The 20580-nt window shown below is 27.6% G+C and overlaps 2 protein-coding genes, 1 long non-coding RNA gene and 1 pseudogene across 5 annotated transcripts; 2 read left to right on the forward strand and 2 right to left on the reverse strand.

Annotated features, from left to right (window-relative positions):
- LOC149887157 (uncharacterized) overlaps positions 1-20580 on the reverse strand; it is a 563485-nt pseudogene that overhangs the window by 219261 nt on the left and 323644 nt on the right.
- Positions 3955-8909, reverse strand: LOC145190464 (synaptotagmin-C-like). Its single transcript, XM_090090662.1, has 7 exons — positions 8689-8909; positions 7756-7993; positions 7423-7590; positions 6842-6990; positions 5721-6063; positions 5454-5637; positions 3955-4885 (listed from the first exon to the last, which is right to left on the reverse strand). Exons 2-7 carry the CDS (start codon positions 7969-7971, stop codon positions 4563-4565), a joined length of 1383 nt encoding a protein of 460 aa, XP_089946788.1. The 5' UTR covers positions 7972-7993; positions 8689-8909; the 3' UTR covers positions 3955-4562.
- Positions 9320-10284, forward strand: LOC149887163 (uncharacterized). The gene is made up of 2 exons (XR_016453605.1): positions 9320-9965; positions 10154-10284. It is a non-coding gene; the product is annotated as an uncharacterized LOC149887163 (long non-coding RNA).
- LOC145189701 (spartin-like) lies at positions 11882-18636 on the forward strand. 3 transcript variants are annotated; one of them, XM_090090589.1, is made up of 15 exons: positions 11882-12991; positions 13185-13335; positions 13573-13646; positions 14515-14617; positions 14701-14879; positions 14983-15078; positions 15328-15455; positions 15537-15705; positions 16438-16637; positions 16732-16935; positions 17017-17107; positions 17356-17446; positions 17840-17903; positions 18029-18060; positions 18242-18636. In XM_090090589.1, the coding sequence occupies exons 2-15, from the start codon at positions 13247-13249 to the stop codon at positions 18339-18341; spliced, it is 1620 nt and encodes a 539-aa protein (XP_089946715.1). In that variant the 5' UTR covers positions 11882-12991; positions 13185-13246; the 3' UTR covers positions 18342-18636. The 3 variants fall into 3 exon arrangements, with proteins under 3 accessions (XP_089946715.1, XP_089946716.1, XP_089946717.1); XM_090090590.1 differs by having other exon boundaries at positions 12884-13011; XM_090090591.1 differs by having other exon boundaries at positions 12908-12991; positions 13185-13292.

The following is a 20580-nucleotide window of genomic DNA, read 5'->3' on the forward strand; positions in this document are numbered from 1 at the left end:
GAAACGGAATATTACAGCAGGATTTAGCCACATTCCATACATCCAAAAAAGTTAAGAAATTCATGGTAGAAAACAATATTAAAACACTTTAATGGACTGGCAACTCCCCAGATCTTAATCTAATTGAGAATCTCTGGGGAATTGTAAAAAAAAGACTGCGAAAGCATGACTGCGCAACTAAAACTAAGCTTACCACCAATATTCTTCAGATTTGGTTTAAAAACACAGAAATCCAAAACATTTGTAATAATTTGGTAGATCCCATGCCAAAGTGTGTTCAGAAAGTCATAACGGCTCTAGGAGGACACACAAAATATTAGTGTATGAGTTTTTAATTTATTCGAATTGGAAAACTTAAAATTTCCTGGATTTTTACTTTTTTTGATTTTGATACAATAAATTTGCACAAGACTATATATAAATATATATATATATATATATATATATATATATATATATATATATATATATATATATATATATATATATATATATATATATATATATATATATATATATGTAATTATTATTATTATAGATTCATAAAACTTCTCGACTTCCGAACAAAAGTTTTTTAATAAAGTGACCTCGCGATGTTGTTTGTTTGGCTACCGTTTTTTAAATTCATTTATTTGAAACAAGGAGTGTGAACAGAAAAATGCGTCACTAGTTTAAATAACCACGATTAAAATAACCTTTATTTTTGGTGTGAATAGGGTAAAAGTTTATCTTACTGCTCCGTTTATGATTAACGCTTATTGTTGTTTAAATTTTACAGAATCGTAAAAATCTACCAAGAATATTAACAAAATACAAAGAGACAGCATTTATAAAAAATGTTTTATCTTCGTATTTGACGGTGTCAAAACTCTGTGTCGGACAAATTTGACTGAATACCAAACAATCAAAGTAAATCTTATTCAAATCTGAATAAGGCGACTCACGCAAGATAATTATACGCGCATGTAGAAAAGTTATACGCGCATCTAGAAAACAAATAAATCGTACATTATTTTTGATTTGATAATATTTTTGCAGTGAGTTGTTTTAGTAACAAACCATACTTTTTGATATTATTTCCAAATTCTCGTTTCCAAGATGACATTGACGAACTTAGTGTTATATGATTTGATGATTATAGCAGCAATTATCTACAAGTTTGTTTAATTACATCATATAATTGATTTTATAAAGGGTGTTTCTACGAGTTACAGAGCTTGTAGATAATTGCATTCACTCGCCAACTTTTACAGAAATGATCTTAATTTTTTTTTCGTCTTTAGTAAACTTTTTAAGCAAATTAAAAGTAAAAGCGTTTTTAGTAACTTTTCCGGAAAGAGGAGTTGGCTAATTAATCGTTCAGTCTAATACGATTGTTTTCCTCATTGAAAATAAAAATTACTCGCATTTATAATCAGGTACTAATAGATATCAACCTAGTGTTTATGGCATTTGGATTATATGGTATTTTCGTGCTTTGAGCTTATAAGCAAGCGTAGCTAAAAATCTTTTGATAGGTTTTCAAGAATGTTCTTTGATTTCTTTAATATAAAGTTGATGTTTTCATGATTTTCCTGATTGTATTCGTTTGTATAATCAAAAATCATTTAAAATGAGATTATCGGATAAAGTAAGTCACTCTGACGACGGTTGTTTTTATGCGTGGTCGTGGTTTGTTTTTTCCTGCCAATCCATCAGAACAATCCGTAAAAAACGATATCATGTGACGACACTCGGAAAATCATGTATAATTTAGATACGATCAAATCCTTTAGAACTCTTTCTATATTGAAATACTGTTGACTTTTTTTAAAGCATTCTTAAAGGGTTTGCTTTAGAAACTTGAAACATAAAGAAAAATTCGTCATTTTGAAAGCAGTATTTTTTAACCATGTCGAAAACGATTTCCTGAATCAGAAAAGAATTTGCGCTCACTCACAGCGTCTCCTGTGTATGAAAAGATGAAAATTAAAAAGAAACAAATACATTACTTAAATCTAACGCATTTAGTTTATTCTATAACTAAACATTTATTAGTTTTAAGTATGTTTCAAAAATATTCATGACAGTTTCAAATTTTTACAAAAAGAAACTCTCCTACTTAAATCAATGAAAACTTATCTTACACAGACTCACATTGAGCTCTTTTCTATGAATTTGATGATAGATTTATCAATGATGGCTTGATGATTAACGATAGGCTTTATTAACAATCCGAAGAAAAATTCATGATAGCTTTATTGTTAGTACGGCTATGATAAAATTTTTTAGTAAGATTGTCATTGTGAATTTCTTTGTTGCAACTTAATTCCAAACTTTGATAACAGTGAAAGTCTCCATGAGCAAAAAAAATTCCCTGCTTGATGTATCCTTTTGATTTTACTTTTATATATTACAACAATTAGGTGAGCGAGGTGAAAAGGCAACATAACAAATAATTATTTTTAACTTTAGGGAAATTTTATGTTTTACTTAAATTGATGGAAATAGGATATCGCTTTTTATTTTTAGAAAAAAAAAAATTAATTAAAAAAAAAAAAATTATCCATTTTAATTATGTTTATGAAGAAGAAAAAAAGATTTCTGCATTTAACACTTTGGGTTTATTTTTACGTATTTTAGGTATTTTTATGGTCACAAAGAAAAATCTTAAAATAAAGCTTGCTCAAATTAATAAATATAAATACTAGGTAAAATACAACTTTTCATTAATTTACAGATTTAAAAAAAAAAAATCATCAAGTTATTTTTTTAGTTATTTTTGTTGATCAAAAACGAAAAAGGAAAAAAACTTTAGGAAAGATATTTCTTAATTTTAGAGAACAAACTTCTGATCTCAAAGCTTTACATATTTTATTATTCTTAATGATTACTCAACAATTATAAGAACGAAAACTATAAAAATTAAAATTTATAAATAAACAAATTAACTTACTAAACGTGTTACAATCGATATTTAGTGTAACGAAATTGAAGTTCACAGCAACGTTCTCACTGACATGAGCGAACTTACTTTAATAAAAAATTTCTGAAACAAACAAACAAACAAAAAAAAAAAAACAATTTCAAAAAAAGAAAGCATGCAAAGTTTTTTTTCCTTTTATTTCATTATTTACAAGTTCGCTAAGATTTAAAAAACAACCAAATAGGGCATTGAAACAGCAATAAAAACCAGTATAAAAGCATGAATGAGCAGACGCAAAAATAAATTTAAAAAAAGCGGTTAAAGAAAAAATCAACTAAATAAGCAGGTTTTATATGCAATTCAACAAGATAAGTTTAAGCACAAAAATATAAATCTTAAAACGCTACAACTTTTACACATCTATTTATATACATATATATATACAAATGATAGCAAATATACTGCGCTATAAAAAATATATATAGCAAATAACTTTTTACAACTATATTCTACTTTTAGAAATATAATAACTTAAACATATAAGTTATTAACAATAAATCATTAAAATTACGAATTAGAACTACGACACCAATTGGTAACTCATTGAATCTGATTGTGAATTATAGCAGTAAGCAAGACACTTGGATGTAAATTTGTTTAAATACACAGCAAATATTTTTATATTATTTTAAGGTTCATCCATCAAACACACACCACTATTGAATGTGAAGAACGCAAGAGCAGCAAAAAATATAATATATTATAATATATAACATTTTTCTTATTTCAAATACAAAATTGTTGCTTTTATTCTTTTATTACATGGTTTGATTTGTTTAAAGTGATTTTTCAAAAAACATCGAAAAACTGTTACACATATTGAGCTTCACAAAAACCACTAAAAAATCAAATAAATTCAGGACCTGGCAAAATTAGTCAATTTTATTTCTTAGAGAAAAAAAGTAGGGGATATAGAAAGAGTTACAATATATTGTTATTAATTATCCAACAGTTTAAGAAACTGTAACAAAAGTGAACAAATTTTTTTAAAGCAAATGAAAAAAACTGAAAATTAAAAGATTACTTTGTAATACCAAAATTTTAGCAAACCATAAAAATGACTAGAAAACAAAGTATAAATATATATTTTAAATATTTTTAATTATATAGAAAAATAATAAATACATAGCTTCTATAAAAATATAACCACTGAGAAAAAGACTTTAGCAAAAATTATTTACAAACTTAAACCAATAAAATGTTGCATGCATTTGTGCATATGTGTTTAAGCATATTTGTACATTTGTGCATGTGGTAAAACCAAATATTACAAAGCCAGACACAAGAAGCACAAATGCTTAAGTGTAACATTAAATTGAATATTAGTACATGAAAAACTACTTCATCATATTTAAAATTATGTTCAAGAAAGAATGTAAAAAGGTTATGAAAATACTCAAATGAATATAAATACAACCACTTAAAAAATATCAGGTATGATAAACAGGATGGAAATCTGTTTAACTGTTGTTAACCTGTCTGATTACTATTTTCTTAAAATTCTTTTAAACTCAAAAGTACTTTATAGTAATAACCTCAAATTTTAAAATGGTTAAGAGTTATAATTAAGTTGTCTGTACTAAATTCATAAATAAGATTAATCTTCAGCTGGTTCTATTGGAATCAATCTGTGCCATCTCTGTACAGGATCAACTGAATTAAGCATTTCAGTCCATTGTTCTGCACCAGTACCAACTGCATTGCGTCCAATAGTAAGTATAGCAAAAGTACGATCTCTTCCAATATCTTCATGATGTCTTATCTTGACAGTCAGCGATACATGTTCAATTAAATGCTGAGGACAATCAAATACTAGAGTCTTATTGAAAACTGGGTTTGTTTCATGTTTGACAACACTTGTTCTCAGTTTTTTCAATACTTTGCCAAAATGTTTCATAGTAACTGACACATAAGGATGGTCTAAAAAAATTATCAAAAAAACTGGATAATTTATTTACTTTATTTAAATATAGGCTCTAAAGGCTTCTTTATTTAAGTAGTAAACAAATAACGAAATAAAACAAAACTTAAAATTGCTTCTTAATATGATTACTTTGCAAGTTTTTTTTTTTCTAAAGCAAAGAATGATCCTTCCGTAAAAATTTTTTAAGTAAGACTAAAACAGGTTTTTTTCCAGAGTAACAATCATCACTAGAAATCAGTAGTAAATATCAAGGTTCATACTTTTTATCTTATCAGAAGTTAAAGATTTGTTTCCATAATGATTTTCAGTCAAAATTCTTTTAACTTGCTAATAGTAGTATAATTATAATTAATTATAATTAATTAAACTAATTATAAATAATTATAATAAACTACAATTAATTATAATTCTTACTAACTATGACTGAGTATAATAAACTTTAACTAATTATAATAATGATTTAATTATAATCAAATTACTAATTGGGATTCAAATTTTTTTTTTTAATTCATATAAAAGTTTATTCAATATTAAATATTTATTTTAAAAAAAAATTATGATTACCTAACTTTCCTTTTTTATCAACAAGCAGAAGATTTCTTGCTTTGTTTACTGTAACAGTAAGTCTTTCTGCTGTCTTTAAACGATTTAAACTTAACAAAAGCAACATTGCGCTCTTATCTAAATCCATTTCCATAGGAAATTCTCGGAACTTTCCATCAACTCTATCAGGTGCTTCAATAACATCCTATTTTATCAGAAATTAAAGTATATAAAATTTAAATTTTATTTACTAAAACTAAAAAAATTTTATTTATAAAAATCTTTTACTTTGTCAATTTTTTTCCAAAGTCCAAACTCTTTTCCAGCAAATAAAGCAGCTTGATCAAGCGCATCCATCAAAAAAATAACTGAACCTATAGTCTCATGGGCAAGCCTCTGATTAAAATCTAAAACTGTAAATAGAATTGACTGATCACGAATCTCGTAAGGTGGAATTTCAAACTCAAATGATTGATTAAATATTGGATTTTGGGTTTTCTGGTGCACTTCAGAATGCATTCTACGTTTGTATACAGGGGATACTTGTAAGTCAACAAATGGGTCACAATAGTCACCAGTTTTTCGGATGGGTAATCCTTCAGCTTTAATAACATAAACAATCAAACTGCCCCTAAAAACAGTTTTCATTATTTCAAACCTTTGTTTCAAAATTTATTTTACTCATGAAGAAGGGACTGGGGAAGAGTCATATAAACAAGAAAATAGTGCAAATTAAATCACAAAGCAAAAAAAAGGGTCAATAAAAAGAATGAGATTAGAAATAACTAATGAATTCAAGACTCATAAAAGAAAAATTAACATTCATTAACCCCAAAATAAGTATTTGATAATTGAACTTCCAGATTTCCAATTCGGAACAAGCTAATATTTTTAATCTTGAGAACAATTGTTTTATAGAAAATAATTTAAAGATTGCTGAAAGCTTAATGTTTTAATTAAGATGTTTAATCTTTATGGGAAAAATTATGAAAAACTGTTAAAGAAAACTAAATAAAAACTTTTTAGACTGTAAATAAATATTACTAAATAAAATAGAAATTAATAATATTAGTATAAAATATAAGGAACATTTAGCCAATAAAAAGTCCTAGCTATTTTATAAGTTTCTTAGTACAGATATTATATCAAATTTTTTAAAAGATTATTAAAAAAAAAAAAGAATATATATATATATATATATATATATATATATATATATATATATATATATATATATATATATATATATATATATATATATAAAGATATTGTATCTAATCATTACAGAAAAGATAAGAGCATTACAGAAAAGATAAGGTAAAGTTAATCTAATATAAAAAAATATATATTTAACTATTAAAAGTTCATAAATAGAAGGTAAAATAATCTGAATAAACAACTGATCTTACTTATCTTGTTTGTACTGTAGTGAAAAATTTAACATTCCTCTATGACCTTCTCCACTTTCCAGGCGCCGAGCAAGTTCTCTCTTTACTCTAGAACTTGTTCGATGCATAGAGCCACCAATAGAGCCTTGGTGGCCTTCTTTATTGAAAGCCTAAATATTTTATAAAAAATACTCTTACACTTACATTAAAACTTAAAAAATCATGTCTACATTTTTATATTGATAAATTCTTTTCATATTTAAAAATACTGAGTGCCAAAATTAAAAAGATTTATATTGATAACATTAAAAACTCATTCAAACTCTCAATCTAGTTTGCCAATATCTGGTCTGAAAAAAGATAGCCAAATGCAATTATAAAGAGTTCTTTATTTAAAACTGAAGATGCCAAAGTATTTAGAAAAAAGAAGATAGTTCATTTAAACACACACACACACAAATTTTATATATATATATATAAAAACTTATATATAATTATTATTACAACTATATATAAGTTTTTTGCAGTGTTAATTTTAAAAGATTATCATTTTAGCAATCTATTAATTTACAAAGTAAGTAACCAACACTAAATAAACTAACCTCTTTATCAGAAGCTTCTAAGTATGAAGTGTCTTGTGCTTTAGAGTATATTTCTCTATCAAGGGTTGACTGCAAGCGACTGGTTTTTCTGACTAAGGTAGGAGTAGGCTGGATAATTGAGTTGTACACTTCTGGAACCCAAAATTGTGTATCTCGAAGAATAGGTGTCTATATATATTTGTATTAAATAACTAAATAGCATGAATGGTCATTATCAATTACATTGATGAATATTAGAAACTAGTGTGGAGCAAAAGATTTTTGTAGGGTTTAAAACTTATATCTCAATATATTGCTGGAAAGATTTGAATAATTTATACATAAAAAACTTACAGCTACTTTTTGTTTGTAGAGACTATCTGTGCTAATACTAGAAAATGATGATTTACTACTGATCTTCTTTAGGCTTCTTGTCATACGCTCTAATGGAATCTTAAACTCAAGACTTTCCTTGCGTTTTTTGTAAAACAAAAAAACTACACCTAGCAGTATTGCTAACATCACACCAAGTATTGCACCTAATACTAACGGTATGGTTTTTGTTGACATCTTTAATTTTTACAACTTTTACCTTCAGATAAAATTGCACATTATAAAATATAGTTTTAAAAAGCTGTTCAAAATATTTTTATCAAATAACATATTTAATATTAAACATGGCCTAAAACTTTATAAAAACTTTGTAAAAACTCAATCATTAAACATGCTAAAAGAAAGATAAAAAAATTAGTTATTACTTGATTTAAAAATTGACACAAAATAAAACTTCATGTATAGTAAATATGTATGTATGTATATATGTTTGTATGTATGTATGTATGTATGTATGTATGTATGTATGTATGTATGTATGTATGTATGTATGTATGTATGTATGTATGTATGTATGTATGTATGTATGTATGTATGTATGTATGTATGTATGTATGTATGTATGTATGTATGTATGTATGTATGTATGTATGTATGTATGTATGTATGTATGTATGTATGTATGTATGTATGTATGTTATATATATATATATATATATATATATATATATATATATATATATATATATATATATATATATATATATATATATATATATATATATATATATAATAGATAGATAGATAAATAAATAGATAGATAGATAGATAGATAGGTAGGTAGATAGATAGATAGATAAATAAATAGATAGATCGGTAGATAGATAGATAGATAGATAAATAGATAGATAGACATAGAGAAAGAAATAAACAAATATTGAAAGATATACATACCTGATGTATGTGAAATAAAAAATATATTTATGCATGGTGAGACGGCTCGTTGGTATGTATTATAAATAGGCAGGAGTTAAATTCTTGCGTCACTAAACTCGCGTTACAAAAGTTAAGGAGTAAGTTTGCGGTCAAATCCCATAAATTGATGGGAAAAAAATGGAAGTACGACATTTTAAATATTTTTCTATTACAACTGTTACTCAACAAATATTTAGATACAATTAGAACAAAAAAAAGATATCAACGCAGTTTAGGTTGAATATTCGACTCGGAGGTTTTTAAAAGATCAAAATGTAAAAAGCGGGAATACAATTTAAAATGGATAATATTACATTCAAAAACTAACAATAACCTAAATTTTGGAATTTCGAAAACTTTATTTTATATTTTCTAACACTTAAAAGATTAGAAATTCTTGGTGTTTTTGGCTGAAAATGTATGATTCATTTTTTAATTCTCCCAACTTTTAGAAAACAATTTATGATTTTATGCAGAAGGAATGTATTGTCTCATTACAAATTTCGTCAAAGTAAATATGATAAAAACTTTTCCCAGGACGAATTTTCTCCAATACGAACACATGCCCATTGCCCCTCAATAAAACACTTTAATAGCAGATTGACTGGTGCAATTTTATTTTGCCGTTTTGAAAATAACATTTTTATCTGTGCTTTCAGATTTCAATTCATCATTTTAGGTCACGTGATATTATGTTTCCTAAGATAATCTTAATTTTAACTTTATAAAACCTCGATTAATTTAACTTCGATTGTTGACCGCATTTAAGAAGCATAAATATAAATTATGCAAAATTTAGTTATAAAAATATTATTGCAGGTTAAGAAAAAAATTTACGAAACACCAAAGATAGTTTATTGGCAATTGGAAATAGAGTTTGAACTGGAGATTATATTTTGAAGTAATTGAACAAGACCTGATTTCGAAAAAATTTATTTTCAACAACACAATGAAAGCCGAACTCAAAAAAACAACTGCTGACTTTAGATCTGAATGTATCCCGAATCTAGAGCGATATTTTACGCATGTAAAGCATAAACGATTATATTTGATAGGTTTCCTTAAAGCAAAATCTTTTGTTTTGTACTGATACTATTTTATAATCTTTCGACAATGATTATTAAGTCTAGAATTACTTTTTTTTAATTTCAAATACACTTATTTAATACTTGCTATTCGTATAGAACTTATGGAGTATGCCATGTCAGGTCTTCCAGATCATCTAACGAAGTGTTTCACGTTTTCTTAAGATTTATGTAAGACGTTTATGTTCGTATGGTTTTCCAGTTTATAAACCGATCTGTTTTGACGTAATAAACTTTTGTTAAAGGTTAACAAATGTAAACAATTACAAATTTTTATCCAAATAAAATTTTGTTTACAAAATGAAAAAGAAATATTGCAACACTACATCGACTATTATTTTTTTTCTCGCCTTTTTTAGAAGATAGTAAATGGAATGATTGTCAGATTAACCATAATGCAACTTTTTGTCGGCCTACTAATACAAAGCCAACAAAACATTTTTATATTGTAATAGCAATAGCATTGTAAAAGCAGAGTTTATCAAATCAAGTGTTGAATTTTATTCAGGGAGTCGTCCATATATTGTCATGCGTCTAGGTTTGTATTCTTGTGGTGATTTGCTAAGAGAAGGGGAGGGGTATAAAATTTTGTAACGCAGCAATACTATTGCTGCAATAGTTAGACTTATAAACCTTTGCATAAAAACTCAAATTATTTATAAGTAGTTTGAGTTTTTGTAATGATGATTGTATTATTTCCAACAATAGAAAAAAGAAAAGAAAAAAATTAATTAATCACAACTGTCAAAAATACCGATTTTGAAGCTTGAAAACTCAAAACCTTTTTTTGTGCACAAGAAAAATAACTTTTATCTCTTCAGAAACAGTTCACATAAAACATCGCTTTATCTTTAAAATGCAAAAAGTAAGACTGGTGCTTAGCACGAGATGAGGTTAATTTAAGATAACTAAATTCCAAAATATTTCCAGAGGTCCACCAAAATGAAACAAAAATGAGGTGTTTAAAATACTTTTTTTAATTGCTGCTAACAACATCAGCTTAATTATTTATTGCATTTATTGATCCGCATCTCCTTCAATAAAGCCCAGGTAGAAAAAAGATGACTTCCGTGGTAAGTACGGGGGAGGATGATGCTTTAAAGGTGCCGTCGTCATTCAATAATTTTGGGTGCTGTAAACGACTAAGAGGATCATACTTCGCCGTCATATCTGATTCTTTTCTACCATCACAGATTCCTCTCTCACAATTGCAGGAAGGAGGACTTCAAGTTTTAAACGCATCAAATCACAAAAATCACTAATTTCCATCTCTTTTTGTTGGACAAGCTATAAAAGTTGATAATATTGTCTCACACTTGACAGTGATGTGTAAGGTTTTATGCTATGAGCTCTTCTACCCATCTGTGCCATTTCTTCTTTAGAATCGCTGCTGCAAGAATTTTTTGCATGCGTTTTGCAACTGATGTCGTTTTTTACGACCTATTAATAGAGAGGAGGGGGATGGGGTAAAAATGGTATTTTATGCTTGTATTACATGCTCAAATGATGTGAATGACGAACTTGTTGACAAATGGCTACAATCAAGCTCTTTTGTTAAAACAACTTCCGTCGATAAAAACAGATAAAGCAGTTACTCCACAAAAAATCCTGAATATAATGTACGCTCTAAACTACAAGACGGCTTTCGAAATGGTTGTATTGCACAACGTATTTACTTAAGTAAATCTTTGCTTGTAAGCAACTGTATTAAAAAAAAGATCATTTAAAACAAATTAAATTATCTTTGAGTTAACAATGGGCCGGGACAGATTGACAAATTTAAACCTTTTGAGCATTCAGCTGTTTTAAAGATGGTTGCAGAACCTAAAAAGAAAAACCCCCAAGAGCCTCATATTTCGGCCTTTAACAGGTAAAAAAAACTATAACATTTTTCAAACTGTACAAAAAGTTTTAAAAATAAATCTATCATTTAGTAATTTCAAAATGAAAAATTTATCTGTATGATCTGAGCAGAATTGAAATGAGTCACATTCTTCATCCGACATGTTAATGGATAACATTGTGAATCATACAGCTAACGAAACAAGACAAATGATGATAAAAAAGCGATTGTTAATTCAAAAAGAGACAAAAATGGTTCATATTACGAAAGATAAAGAGGGAAATTATATTAACAGATTTTGTAATGGATTTGGAATTAATCGGTGATTCTCTACAGGAATTATCAGAATTAAGACCCGCAAGAGTTCAATATAGTTATATACAAGGCGAATCAAAAAATCAAATTTGAACAAATCTGTGAAGAAAAAACTTTGGTCTTATTATAAATGTGCAACAACTGTTGCGCGGAATCACAACTGTTGCGCGGAATCACAACTGTTGCGCGGAATCAAAACTGTTGCGCGGAATCACAACTGTTGCGCGGAATGAGCTATACAAATTCAACGTTACATTGACAGGTAAATAGCTTTAAGTGCTCGTGCTACTTTTGCATTGCGTAGCATCTAAAAAAAAAGCAACAAAATAGAATTTTTCTCAAAACCTTCGCCCTGAATCTTAACAGATTCATGAAAAAGCCGCAAAGTCGTGTTATGGTTAGCCTTGCCAAGCTCTGCAGTGCTCAATAAAAATTTTTTTATGCAGCTTCTTCGCTAGCATCTAGTGTTTCAATAACAACATTTGGTACATAGCTAAAATATATTTAAGTTCTATTATTAAATTTTGTATATTCTATAATTAAATATTGGAAACTCATGTCAGAAATAAAATACCCATACTTAAAGAATGTTGCTTGTCGTTTAATTTGAATTTTTGGTACAACACTTTACGTTGAACCTTTGTGCTATTAAACAAAGTTCATGAATGTTTAAATCACCGCTCACCAATCAGCATCTCAGAATTGCTGCGAACGACTAACAAGTTTTACACCAAAAGCACCTAAGACTTGTCTTACATAGCACTTAAGACTTGTGCAGGATATGAAATTGTATTAACTAGTTTGGATTTGTGTCTTTAAGATAATAATGGTGTGGCTCTTTAGAGTATTCGAAAATTAGTCATGATGCTCTCGTTGATTTAATGCGTACCCACCGTCATCTGGTATGTGAAACCGAATGTGGTGAAAAAAATATCGCGAAATATATCATTACGTCATTAAGACAAAAAACAGAAGTGATCGTGCAACAAGTCTGATAAAATGTTATTACCTTCATAAAGATTTTGACAAAAAATGTTTGGTAATTATGATTTTGTATAGGTATTGAGCTTCACCTTAGCTAGAACGTAATTTATAAAACCCTAGCTAGATTATAATCTTTAAAACCTTAGTTAGAGTGTGATCTATAAAATATCTCCCGAGTATCTTCTCAAGGAACCTAAATTGGATTTTTAGCTAAATAAATAGTGTTACAATATTTCTTTTTTATTTAGTTTCTTCCTTTTGTACATAATGAATTATGACGTGCATACTCTGTTAAACTGATTAAACGACAATGGAGTGTGCTGTAAAAGAGAGGAGTTGTAAAAATATTGAGTCTGGTAACTTAAAAATTGTTCAGCAGTATTACAAAGATGTGTTTAAGTAAATTTATTACTGCATATACCTACATACAGAAACTATTATATATTATACAAATATCAATGTCTAAGATTATAGTATATACGTAGATATAAAATTAGTTATAGAATGTAACTTCTTTTTTATGTACTTCCATTTTTTATTTCCTTGCTGAATATTATAGCATGGTGTTTACACAGGAAAAAAACTGAAAAATTATTGTTTTTAAAATTATTTAAATCATTTTTTATGATTTTATAGGTTTATTAATGAAGGATTAAGCTTAGAAGAAGATTCTGAAAAAAGACATGAAGCTATCATTAGTTATAAAAATGGTAATATATATTTTTTGCTTTATCTTGGTCATCTAAATTTACAAGCTAATTATTCAAAAATGGATAACATTTTCACTCTTTATAATGCTGTTTTAACTGTGATTACTAGCCATATAAACAAAGTATTTTGGGCCAAAATGTTTTCCACAGCTTTTATTCAACATATACTTATGTTGCTTTCCACGAACATATTATAATCATATAAAATGCATTTGCAGTTTAAAGCTGAAAATCCAAGGTTTTATGCTTAATTATTAAATTGACATATTTTCTAATCACAATTTCACTATAGTTAATTATTATCTTCATGATTAAATACTTAAGTTAAGATTTTTTGAAAATTTTTTGGATATCTGTATAGTTAAATATTTAAAGGTTGATGTTTGTCTGCTTTTTTACATATTTCTATCTCTGTTGCTTGTAATTAACTGCTAGATCTGCATTTAAAAATTATGATGAAATAAATCATTTGTTAAATAAAAGCCTCTTTTTTCTTTTTAAAGATGTAAAATCATTATACAATTAGTGCAGTTTGTTAAATTTGCATTATTTGAAAAGTTACTCCCTACTTATAACTCATATTTGTTGGCATAGAGAAAGTAAAAAAATATTTTTTCCTTTAAAAAGTTTTTTGCCAAATAAGAGGAGAATATTCTCCTATGCTTATTTATTAAACATCTTGTTTGGATAAAACTTGTTACTTTTAATTTTAGACCTTATGAACTTTTATAAAAAGTTTTAAAGTTCTGTAACTAAAATCTTATGGGATTTTGGCTGCAAATAGCTGATGTACAATATGATGGCAAATGGTCTTAATAGTATGTCATTTTTTAAAAAAAGTTGATTTGTCACTATGGTTTTTCTTCAGGTTTGCGCTTATGTGAAGCAGCAATTTATTTGCCTCATGGAGCTGAAAATTTAAGCTCTGAAGACAGAGAAAAATATAATAAAATTATTTTGAACCTTACCAGGTAATTTTATGCAAATATTGTTAGAAGAAATCTATGAACATTTATTTCTTTGTAATTTTTATTTAATTTTTATTTTAAATAAGAGCTAAGGAAGAAACAAAGCAGCGTCTAATGGCACTTGAAAATGATGAAAACTTACTTACCACCACAAGCACATCTCATGATTTACAGAGTAATCTTCCTGCTGATAATGAAAATACTGATAGAAAAGAGAATGTTGATACATGGCAAGATGTGAAAGAGTTGCTGCGTATCGATGAAGGTAATTTTATCTGCAAAGTTTCAAATGATGAGTATGCTCATTTTTTTTTACTTTCTATTTTAACATCTTTTATTTAACCATTTTTTCATATTATTTTATGAAGGTGTAAATATGTTTCATGTTGACAACAAAGGATCTGTTAGTGCTTGGATGTCACCTTGTAATATTGAGGTCTTTCAAATACTGAAACAGTGTTTGGGTATGTGAAATATTAGTTGAATTTTTAAAAACAGCATTATCACACTTACTCCATTATAGCATTTTGAAAGATTCTTTTAAAGACTTAAAAGATATTGCAATATGGTAGAAAAATAATAATTACATGATGATCCGTAAGCTCTTTTTAAAATAAAAATAATTCTTTACATGATGATCGGTAAGCTCTTTTTAAAATAAAAAAAGTTTTTAATGATTTTGTAATCAAAATAATTTTTTTTTTTTATTTAAGAAAAAGTATCACCAGCTGGCTTTATGAAATGTGGAGAATGGGTTTACCCTATGGAGCCTGGTAAGTCACCAGTTCTGAGGACTAAAAATCGAACCTATGTTTTTCCTGATTTAAGTGGATCTAGTCAGGTATAGTGATTTTGCATTGGATTGATCTGTATTTATGTATAATTGGTAGAATTGTCCTTATAAATATATACTGAAATTTAGCTGGAAGACCCTCAGACATCTAGTCTCCCTTGCATAGGCATTATTCTTGCTGAGTTTGTTCCAGAAAAACTTGTTAAAAGATTTGAGCGAATATTGTCATGTTATTGTGATTTTCGTGTTGAAAGTAAAGAAAAACCAAAACGACCTCCTCCTCCTGCTATTCAGTCAGGTATAAAATCTAAAATCTTATATAATAGGGATGCTCTGATGATTTTAAAAATCCATATATTCTACCATTTTTCAGTATTAAAGTTATTACACTTTTGCTTTAATATGATATAAACAATTATTTACACATTATACTGACTAGGCAAGAATATGTGCCTTTATTATACATAGTAGTATATAGGATCAAACTAAAGTAAATAATTTAGAGTAACAAGGTTCATTGGATGCCTAGGAACTATCTTTTTAAAAAGGTTTATTACAGCATCAATTGAGCATTATTTTAGTTTACAGTTGGTTTTCATTGAAAGTACATTTTAATTTAGGGCATTTTTTTTGTATTAATGTATACTTTAGCTTTACTACAAGTGCATTTATCTTAGAGATGAGACTTAAGAAAACTCTTTAACATTTTTACTTCTTTTATCATAAACAGTCATCCTTTAATAATTTATCTTCAATATTCTTTTTAAAAACTCTTTATTTTTTTTCAAACAAAATTTCTAAATTTTGATGTTTTAAAAAAGTTTTTTATTAAAACCCTTTGACTTGTAAAATATCAACTGGTTGCCCAGCATTTTTTGTCACTATTGTACTAAGGCACATTCTACTGTGGAGCTAGTAAGATTTTGAGCCTTTGTAATACCTATAGCATGTTTAAATTGAGGATCTAATGAAATTTTTTACACATAGATGTGCAAAATGTAGGCAGTTTTGTTTTAATTTTTAAAATTAGGTGAACAGTGTCAAATGGTAACTCCAAGTGCTCCAAGTGAAGATGAAGTTGAAGAAATAATTGCTTCACCAGGAATTGCTTCAGATGTTAACAAAGAAAATTGGGCAGACAAGATTTCTTCTGGGATACATGTTGGCTCGCAATGGGTATCTTGGGGTTTTGTTAAAGGTGCAGAATATGCAACTGCTTTAGTAGAAAAAGTAAGTTTTTTTTGAACCTGTTTAGCATAAAGTTTAGAGAGATTTTTTTTTTTTTTTTTCACTAAAAGTAGGATGTTTCCTATTTACGCTGTAGGGAGCACAATCTTTGCGAAGAAGAATTAAACCTAACCAAGAGTTTACTCAAGTTGATCCAGAACTTTCACGCAACATGCGGCAGTTGCATCTAGCTACTGGTTCTGTTGTGCAAATTAGCACATTTTTAGTGATAGCACTTGGTAATATGACCATTAACTTAGGCAAAAAAATGGCACCATATGTACAGCATCATGGCCAAAAAGTGAGTAAAATTTAAATTCTTTACTTAGTTTCCTTGATTTACATCCATTTTTAATATCTCTGTTTTGCTTTAATTATTTAGCTTCTTCCTGTTAAGTATCAATGGGAAAATAATGAAAAAAACCAACAAAAATTAGAAAATGTTAAAAAAGTTGCCACTGCAGGTTTAGAAGGTTGGGAACAAATATGAAATTTTAATTGCTTTAACATGACTTTTCAAATAAGTTTAAAACTCAAAGAAAAAAAAAAATTATTTCTTTTATAAAAAAAATGTAAAAGTTAAAAGGAGATTTTAAAAGTTAAACATTTTTTAAATGATTTTTCTTTAAATATCAATACAGTAAGATGCTCAGTGATAATGATGATTTTGAGATGTTCATTTTTTAAAATGATCATTTCTGAACTTAATTTAATCTCATAGGGTTTGGTTTAATATTTCTGGCACTTGAACAGGCTGGAAAAAACCTATATCAAGGATTATCTATTGCAACAGTTCAAACATTAGAACACAAGTAAGCTTTTATTGTTTAATTTCATTTATCAATCCCTTGGTTACTAGGAAAGAATCCCCCAGCAAAAAGTTCCAGGTAGTGTAATTGTTTTCAGCTAATGAAAGGCTTGGTGTTAAGTTTGGAGATTATGTTTGTTATAGTGGTTTAGTGGATTTATTATATGTTTATTATAGTGGTTTAGTGTAAGTAGATTTTTTAAAAAACAAGGATCAAAACTCGGTAATCAAGAGAACTGTTTTTAACAGAGGCTTTTTTCTTCAGGAGGCTTATTTTCATTGTTTAGAATTCTATTTGTGCTTTTACAATTTTGTAATTTTTCTCTTTTTAACGAACCAATGTCATTCTTTTCATTTTCTTTTTTTGTTCCTTTCTTTTTTTGGATAATTTTCTAAGGTATGGAAATGAAGTAGGAGAAATAACCCAAAATGCAATGGGTGTTGCTGGAAATACAGTGCAGGTATTGTATTCTGATTAGTGGGATTTAAATATAACGTTACGTTTTTTTATTGCAGCAATATAATTCCTTGAGTATATTAGAAAACTCAGTATTGTAAAAAATGAATTTGTTTCTATTGCTTATAGGCATATTGGAATGTAAAGAAACTTGGAGCAAAGTAAGGTTTTTTTTATGGAATGATAAAAATCTGAAATCTCAATATGATATATGAGCTTCACAATGTATACCAAAATATATCGGGTTAAAGACGATGGCTGTTGCAAAAAGTTTCCTTCGTCACCATGTTCTCACTTCTATTGTTTTTAATCAGATTTCGTAATCTCAACTTTTTGTTTTAGAGCTATTGCAAAGCGAGCTGTTAAGGATACTGGCAAAGCTATGCTTTTGGATCATGATGGTAAACCTGTTAATAGTATTGAGTTTGGACGACACGACTAAAATATAATTTTGGCACTATTAGCATGTGACCTCGTGCCTTGAAGTAAATACTTGAATGTTTGCCTTGTTTTATGGAATGCCGGCTTTGATTTTGCTTTCTACAAGCCTCGTTTCTACAAGCCTCGTTTTTTCGCACATTTAGTGAGGTTTACCACAATTGGTCGATGTTAGAGTAAATTTTTATATCCAAATTAATTTTTTATAATTTCTCAATAAATATTCTGCCTAAAGCAATGTTAGCTCGCTTTGACGAAACTTTTTTCTTCGGATTTTTGAATAAAATCTAATTTAAAAATTTGAATATTTTTTAAACTTTGTATATATGTTAAACTTAAATTTTTTTTTTTTTTTTTTTTTTTATTAATAAATCCTCAATTTACCGATATAGTTATAAAGTAATGAGAATTCCGTTTGATTTAACCATCTGCAGGGAAAAGTTCTTCAGACAATATTACGTAAATCACAAAGGTGCTTATAAGTACCAAAAATGTCACATGATGCTACATAATTTTTAGAATTATTTTTAAAAGGGACCATCAGCTTTTGGGTCTTTATTTTCCTTTTGCGTGTGACCACAATTATCCTTTTGATTTTTCTTAATAAAAATCAAATAGAATGATCAATAAAAGCTATGTTTTTGAGAAACATATTAATGGTAAACACTAATAACTTTCTTCAAAGAAAAGCGGCACTTTCAGTCCAAGTTAAAATTTTTACTTCATCTTAATTAAACAAAAAAGCAACACAAAGATGAGTTATGTGACATTTAAATAGTGGCCCTCTATTAAAAACTTGATTGGAACGATTTCAACGGAATCAAAAAATAGATATCTTAGAAAAACTAGTTTTATCATAAGTGTGTCTGAAGTATTAGAGTGTTTTACTACAAGCGTGTCTCATCCTTAACCATATAAATACACGAACTGTCGTTGAGTAAAAAATGGTAAAATTTCTATTATTTTTAATGAAAACAGTTAAGATGCGTACTGAATGAAAAAATGACCCACTTACCTGACCGCTTGAGTTGTAGAAATTTCTCAACAAAGAGAAAATTAGAATTAAGCCGAAAAGGAAACCTCAAATTAAGATTTACAAAAATGTATTTTTGAAAATCAAAATAAAATGAAGTTTTTAGAAAAGCAAGATAATCTTTATAACTTTTAACTATTGGCGACATTAATTTAACAACGGCGAGTTCTCGTCAAGGCTAACCAGCATATCCCACAAATAACCACTAAGTTCATTTCACATTAATAAGTTTTGTTTCGAGTTGCTATTATCTTTCAGTTTCTATTACTATTTCCTTTCAGTTTTACCAAACGACTCATGCAACATCAGTATTTTCTTTTGGTTTTTCGAAGATGAAGGCACTAAAAATCACAGAGTTGCAACTATAAGACTGATTTACAGTGTTGTTTTTATTTTTTTGTTTTTAATTATGTTCATTTTTCGGAGAAAATTGTATTTTTTACTCAAGGTTTTCCAGAATAAAGAAAAAAAAAAGAAAACAGAAAACTAAATTAATAAATAGCAGCAAATAACTTTTTTGCGCCAAATTCATAAAGCATGCCTTCCGAGACAGATCTCCGAAACCAAGCGGCTTTAGTTCTGCATCCTTAAGTTGTTTAGCCTAACTGATGCGAAATACCAAACTACAACAAAACTTTTTTGTTGGTTGACTGCAATTTAAATGAAGTAGAGCACAATGGTCAAGTTTTCCCCAAAAAGTGAAAAAAAAAATTATTTTTTTTTGTGAAGAATTACCATTTGGCATAAATTGATGAGCTTAAATTAATTTAAATAAAGTATGCAAAACATAACAAAAGTTTCAGTTGGATTTTTCAGAAAAAAAACCCCTGAAAGATTCTAAAAGTGACCCAAGTATAAAGTATCTTAAACTATATAATAAAGTTTGTTAGCCGAAAATATAAATTTTACATATTACAAAATGACAATTTTTTTCATTGCAATAAATAAATAAATTATGAGCTTCAAAAAAAATTACAGTATTCCCAATTGAGTAATTTAATTAATCAGAACCAAAACGTCCTATTTCAAATAAAAAGTTAAAAGGACCATTCGCTTCCAAAACTTCTTTTGTTCACTAAATTATACAGTGTCCGAGAAAAAAAAAGCTTAGGTAAACTCTCAAAAAATTACAACAAAAAAGAATGACAATCAAATATTCTTTACAATATATACATTTTTTAATACAAATTCAGGAAGAAAAAATTCATTT

This window comes from Hydra viridissima, unplaced genomic scaffold, assembly GCF_058129835.1.
Source record: "Hydra viridissima isolate aposymbiotic clone 2 unplaced genomic scaffold, HvirCarnegie_v1 scaffold_6, whole genome shotgun sequence".
NCBI classification, from domain to species: Eukaryota; Metazoa; Cnidaria; class Hydrozoa; order Anthoathecata; family Hydridae; genus Hydra; species Hydra viridissima.

Bases quoted from the DNA above. Each gene is read 5' to 3' on its own strand.
- LOC145190464 (XM_090090662.1), bottom strand. From the start codon at position 7,971: ATGTCAACAAAAACCATACCGTTAGTATTAGGTGCAATACTTGGTGTG. The intron at 5,638-5,720 runs GTAAAAGATTTT...CTGATAAAATAG, and splicing joins TTTGGAAAAAAATTGACAAA to GATGTTATTGAAGCACCTGA. The intron at 4,886-5,453 runs GTAATCATAATT...TAATTTTTTTAG, and splicing joins TGATAAAAAAGGAAAGTTAG to ACCATCCTTATGTGTCAGTT.
- LOC145189701 (XM_090090589.1), top strand. From the start codon at position 13,247: ATGGAGTGTGCTGTAAAAGAGAGGAGTTGTAAAAATATTGAGTCTGGT. The intron at 14,880-14,982 runs GTAATTTTATCT...TATTTTATGAAG, and splicing joins GTTGCTGCGTATCGATGAAG to GTGTAAATATGTTTCATGTT. The intron at 15,706-16,437 runs GTATAAAATCTA...TTTTAAAATTAG, and splicing joins TCCTCCTGCTATTCAGTCAG to GTGAACAGTGTCAAATGGTA.